This window comes from Citrus clementina, unplaced genomic scaffold (genome assembly GCF_000493195.1).
Source record: "Citrus clementina cultivar Clemenules unplaced genomic scaffold, Citrus_clementina_v1.0 scaffold_3, whole genome shotgun sequence".
Lineage (NCBI taxonomy): Eukaryota > Viridiplantae > Streptophyta > Magnoliopsida > Sapindales > Rutaceae > Citrus > Citrus x clementina.
Genome location: NW_006262339.1, coordinates 20565479 through 20571124, shown reverse-complemented (window position 1 = coordinate 20571124; position 5646 = coordinate 20565479). Strand labels below are relative to the sequence as shown.

General features: G+C 34.3%; 2 protein-coding genes across 4 annotated transcripts in view; one reads left to right on the top strand and one right to left on the bottom strand.

Annotated features, from left to right (window-relative positions):
• LOC18049630 overlaps nucleotides 1-2249 on the top strand; it is a 5324-nt gene extending 3075 nt beyond the window's left edge. Inside the window, exons 6-11 of one of the 3 annotated variants that reach the window (XM_024188704.1) lie at nucleotides 8-57; nucleotides 383-452; nucleotides 626-749; nucleotides 939-1055; nucleotides 1236-1367; nucleotides 2205-2249. In XM_024188704.1, coding sequence (XP_024044472.1) covers nucleotides 8-57; nucleotides 383-452; nucleotides 626-749; nucleotides 939-1055; nucleotides 1236-1340 — 466 coding nt within the window. In that variant the 3' untranslated portion in view covers nucleotides 1341-1367; nucleotides 2205-2249. Of the gene's footprint in view, nucleotides 1-7; nucleotides 58-382; nucleotides 453-625; nucleotides 750-938; nucleotides 1056-1235; nucleotides 1388-1458; nucleotides 1481-2204 lie in introns of those variants that run through there. The other 2 variants (XM_024188705.1, XM_006441555.2) reach the window with 2 other exon arrangements.
• LOC18046512 (queuine tRNA-ribosyltransferase accessory subunit 2) overlaps nucleotides 1986-5646 on the bottom strand; it is a 5455-nt gene continuing 1794 nt past the window's right edge. Inside the window, exons 3-10 of the mRNA XM_006441553.2 lie at nucleotides 5582-5642; nucleotides 4931-5024; nucleotides 4787-4857; nucleotides 4152-4203; nucleotides 3487-3535; nucleotides 3257-3394; nucleotides 2443-2562; nucleotides 1986-2350 (exon numbers count right to left, since the gene is read on the bottom strand). Coding sequence (XP_006441616.2) covers nucleotides 2215-2350; nucleotides 2443-2562; nucleotides 3257-3394; nucleotides 3487-3535; nucleotides 4152-4203; nucleotides 4787-4857; nucleotides 4931-5024; nucleotides 5582-5642 — 721 coding nt within the window. The 3' untranslated portion in view covers nucleotides 1986-2214. The remainder of the gene's footprint in view (nucleotides 2351-2442; nucleotides 2563-3256; nucleotides 3395-3486; nucleotides 3536-4151; nucleotides 4204-4786; nucleotides 4858-4930; nucleotides 5025-5581; nucleotides 5643-5646) is intronic.

Here is a 5646-nt window from a genome sequence, read left to right as displayed (position 1 = left end):
AATGCAGGTTCCCTTTCCTGATTGACCCAAATACTGGTGTTTCAATGTATGAGAGTGGTACGTTGTGTTTACTGATAACAATTCCTTTACAAATGAATTTCTCACTCCCTTTCATTTTTCCTTATGAGTGCTTCAGCTTTATATTATTCTGTACCGAGGACAATAATGACAAAATATGGAAAAAGTGAAATTTTCATTTCTTGATTTTTGGGATTTAGTTTGGTGAACTTGCACTTTTTAATTATCAATGAACCCATATGTGTTGCTTTTATATATCTATCCTATGTTAATGCTCTTGTTGACCTTAGTTTGTCACTTTTAAAGTTTTGTTTAATGCATTCTTCTTTCTTTTTCTTTTCTCCTTTTTACTTTTCTTTTATAGGTGATATTGTCAACTACCTATTTCAGCAGTATGGTAAAGGAAGAAGCCCTTCGACAGGGCTGTTGGAAAGGTGCTCAACATTTGTTTGCAAAAATCTCATATTCTGTAGGAGTGTACATTCCAAGCATGAATTCCGGAATCACAATTAGCATGAAAGTGTATTGGCCAGGGATTAGGAGCTTGTTCAACTCTAATATTCAATACTCTTTCTGTGTGTCTTGTTCAACATATTGCGTCATGCAGCACATTGATTACGGGATGGATGCCAACAATTTTTCGAGCAGGTAGAGGAATGACATTATGGGAGAAGGCCAGGCCAGACCCCCCTTCCAAAAAGTTGGAACTTTTCTCATATGAGAACAATCCAGTAAGAAATAAAATGTTTTTCCTATAATAATTTCACTTTTCACATGATTGGGTTACCACACATATATAGATTCTCTATGCATGAGGTGATAGTGCAGGATACCTCTTCAACATGTTTTTCTCCTGTACTTATTCTTTCTCCTATGCCATGCATAATCATTTCCGCCTTTTTCCTCTACATTATTCCCAGTATGCACGAATTGTGCGTGAGGCACTATGTGAATTGGAGCTTCCTTACATCCTTCAGAATGTGGGAGACGGGTCTTCCCGAACAAAGTTGCTTGTCAATATAACTGGATCCAAAGAGGTTTGTTCCAGATAATATTTAATAATCTTGTAGCTACATATTCAGTGAACTTAAGTTGCTCTTGTTGCCAAGAAATGTGGCATTGCATGCTTTCTCACAGCATGTATGTCTTTTCATGAGTGCATGTCTGATATTCTGATTTCGAAGCCTAAAATGGAAATTTTGCTGTAACTTTTTCAGGTGCCCTATCTAATTGATCCAAACACCAGTACTCAAATCGGTGACTACAAAAAGATCTTATCTTATTTGTTCCAGTCATATTCAGCTTCCCCTTCCCCTGTGTAGTTTACTCCGTAATATTCTCTACTCAATGTAAGTTAATTTTACACCTATCTACTTCATGTCTTAAAACAAAGTTTTCTGGTGTTAACATATATCTATATGTATATAATGAGCCCTGTAGGTTGTGTTTGCCGATGGCTCTGGGTTGTGCTTTTCAAGCATAATTATCTCTATTTGCTGAGTAATAGTTAATCATTATTTCTCGATAGGCTCATATCAAGCTATCATTTTAGGCACCAAAGTCCAACGGACTGGCATAAAAGAAAGAATGATAGATTGCATTTTTAAAAGAAAAAAGTTAACAAACGCTAGTAACAGTTATAAAACTTCTTAATTGAGGATACTGTTGTAGTCTCTTGATATGATATTACATGAATGATGAAATAATATCCCTAGCTAAGAATGTTAAAAATTTTTGTGATTCCTCTCAAAATTGGTATGCATCCACAGCTCATGCTTCTTGCTTAACGATTTCTAATCTAAAATTCCATCACATTCAGCCAAAACAGATTTTTCAAAGACCAAAACGTGAGACTTTTTCAGTTCCAAATCTGTTTCTTGGGTACTTAGAAATCAAAATTTTGAAACTTTCGTCAAGTTCAGAATTCATAATAAAGGACAAAGATGTTCCTATTACATCAAGTTCATATAATTTTCCATTGATGATAAAGGGTCAGGAATCCAAAGGTAACTAGTCAAAAACAATCCATATGTGCCTCTAAAAGGACAAACCATCCATGTGAAATGGATACGTCCAAAATACTAAGATATAAAACATGAGAAAACTGTAGGTGTGATCAATTGCAAGCCCTCATCCTGTATCCCTTACATATGAATGATATCTGTGTAACTAACAATTTGATTCAGAAAGGACAGGTCACACGCTTACAACATCTGCGGCAAGATGCTCACGCCTACTTTGAACAAACTTCTTTTGAAACTGTTCAAAGCATCCTTCCTTTATTGCTTCCCTTATTGATCGGAAGAAGCCCAGATAATGGTGAGTATTATGTCTGCGCATCAAAGAAACTCACAATTATTAGTATATTTATCATATTACAACTGTTACCTTTCTTATTATCACTCAAAGTGAAGAAAATAATACATTTCTAGAAGAATCTGAGCCAACATTTCATGAACATTGAGAAGATGATTGATGTATGCTTTAGTATGGTTCTGGCATGTATAGCAGCAACAATCTTCAACTATCGGCGTTGCATCTTTCCTGGAACAAGAAGCAAGCATGAAGATAAGTCGTGAGAATCTTGCTAGAGAACATAGCTAAATTCTGATTTTCTGAAGTCACATACAAACTATATGTAGTCACCAAAATCCAAACTCAGGCCTCTATGCTGCATTTAAAAGAACAATAAAAGCTCAAAATATCAAGAGTTGGAGAGGGAAAAGGCCCATTTTTGCTGAGATTATCTGAGTTTCTACACAAAAAATACCCTATATCTATTGACGAAAACTAAATTTAGCTGTCCAAGCAGGAGTTCTTTTGACATTTCAATCAGAATGTAAAAATATAAGGAGGAAGTGGCAAATAAGAAATCTTTATAAGAATTTACAAGAGTCCCATGCCTTTTCCACACTATGGAACCATTGATATATCAAACATATCTCAAAACCAGCCAAAAAAGATGAAACAAAACAGACCAAAACTCTCTCTTTTGCTGAAAAATATAGATAAAAGCGGCTTGTAAGTTGTAGTTTACTGAATCAGATAATGAAACATTGAGACTCAAGCAATACTTTGGGCAGAGCACTCAAATCCAGTGAAAAACTACCTAATGTGCAGATAAAAATGAAAATGATATTTAAAAGGTAAATAGGAGAAGAAGATATTTGCAGAAACAATCACGAAAATAAGGCTCCTATTTCAAGAACCTGAAGAATAATAAGATCAAATCATTCACCTGTACACTGTTGCTCTTAGATTTATCTTTGTCCGATCACTTCCTTGATCACTCAATTGATAATTGTAATCATTTTTCTCCATTCTGTCCAGTGGAAAAGTAAGTGCAAAGCCTCCTATTGTAAGATGGTAAATATAGCTGCAAAACAATCATGAAATTCGTAGACTTCAGTGACAGATCCTCATGAAGAAAAGATGTGATGAAAATACAAAGTGTAATGAGCCACATACGCCGAATCAAAAAGATCCACTCCGGCAGCAACCCCCTGCAGGACCTCCTCTGTAAGATGTCAAGACAAATTTATTTTAAAAGAAAAGGAAAAAAAGGGAGCTAAGGGTACTCAGTTGCAGACAAGAAAAATTTATTTGCCAATATACGACTCTAAAAATCATCTTGCCACAGAAATACATTCAAACCAATAATTCACAGCTATGAGAAGCTGTCCCATGAAATATTTTGCATTCAAGATCTGAAATAGTTCTTTTAAGTAAATCAAAACAATGTTTCCCGAAGATGTGAAATAGTTCTTTCAAGTAACTCAGGAAATTGACATTCAATCTGAACATTTAATAATTAATTGACATACAAAATTTTCTATTGTACAGAAAACATCAAAAAAAAAATTCCCTTTAATTTCTTTCTGCAGATGAAATTCTGGAAACGTTAGAAACTAGAATATTTACGCAACAAATTTCTTTCACTGCAAATATTTCTTTTGGAATAAATGGAGCATTCAATAATAGAAGATTGTAACAATGATGAACAACATATCATAATAAAAAATATTGCAACCAGTTGTGACAAAATTTTCCCAAGCAACTAGAGATAAGACATGACTTCTGGGCAATAAATAGACTAATAAAAGATCGAAGTATAGAAATGGTGAACATGATACCTGGCAATCCAAGCCCACATATCATGCGTGGCCAATCCTTAGGTAAATTATCCTGAGCATTTGGTAGCACCATTACAGATATCATCAGTGAAAGTATAATATATTTCAAATTAATACAGCTAAAAGTCCCTAAAATGTATAGAAACAGATTCATTAAGCACGACTCTAGAAAAATAAAATGAATGAAAATCACCAGGAAAAAGTGGCTTACTTATGGTTGATAATATCTAAATTAAACTTGCAATGTGAAACTATTCTGACAGGCAATCATTTCTACATTGTGATTGAATGGGCTTTTGCAGTGAAGATCTTTTGTTGCAAGGCTCCTAATATATTAGAGAGAATTTATGTTGACTGTGCAGCATTTGGAAGCAAGGAACAGCTTTGCTTTGGGCTTCTTTACACAATATAGACTTAATATTCTTAGGAGTTTTTTTTCATTGGATAACACAATTCTTTCCTTTTTCCATTTATTTCTTCAATGAACTTTTGGGCAGTCTATTTCTCGTGTGTAATCTATAGTTCCTGTGAATTAAATCTCCACTCTTTCTTTTCTTCTAAACTACACTTCCCGTAATTCATTGCCCGAATAAGGGAAAAACTTGAATCTTTCATATAAAGAATATTTAACTTACTGTGACAGCATTTAGGAGAGAAGGACGTTCCTCCATGCTCTCTCCAAGCCCAAAGCCTCCAATCCAGTAACCTGCATAAATTATCTTCACATCAATGTTAAATTAACTTACTGTTTCTTAGACATCAAGATCTCATGTAAATACCTGATACATTTCTTACAGCTACCTCTTGGGCACATCGTTTCCGTTCTTCAATGTTAGACCCACCAACAATGGATCCAAAAACAGCCCCACCTGCCTAAACTCTTATCATGAGTATACACACAGACATATGTGAATTTTAAACATATAGTATATAGTAAAAAAGCTGTAAAGATAATATGTACAAAGTTCAGATATCAGTTACACAAAGATAAAGATTATTGCTCAAATTTAAAAAAAATAATAATTATTAATAAGTAAGATAAACGGTCAGCCAAGACTTCTCAGGCGCCGTTAAGTATTCTTATAATGCATTCACAGTTGGCAAATTAGGCAAAATATTACACGTTATTAAGCATGCCTCTCAATCAAAGGCATCTACATGCCCACAAGTTTCAAGAGTGGCTGTTTGATATAAAAAAATTTGGAAGTCATAGAAGTTTAATGGCTGCTAAATGTCTGATGTGCCCACAGGAATATTATCTACCACATTGAAACACCAAAATAAAGGATCAAGTCAAAACTAAAAACTATATTATGAATAGAAAACCATGATTATCAGAAAATTCATAGACCATAGTACTGTATCATTTTATATTACTCAGAGGAAAACAATTATCAGGGCCAGAAGCTAAAATTGTGACTAAATTTTACCGGACTCCTTGCAATGCATTCATCAAGCCACTTCACAGTTCGGTCCACTGAGGTCTTGTTCCTCT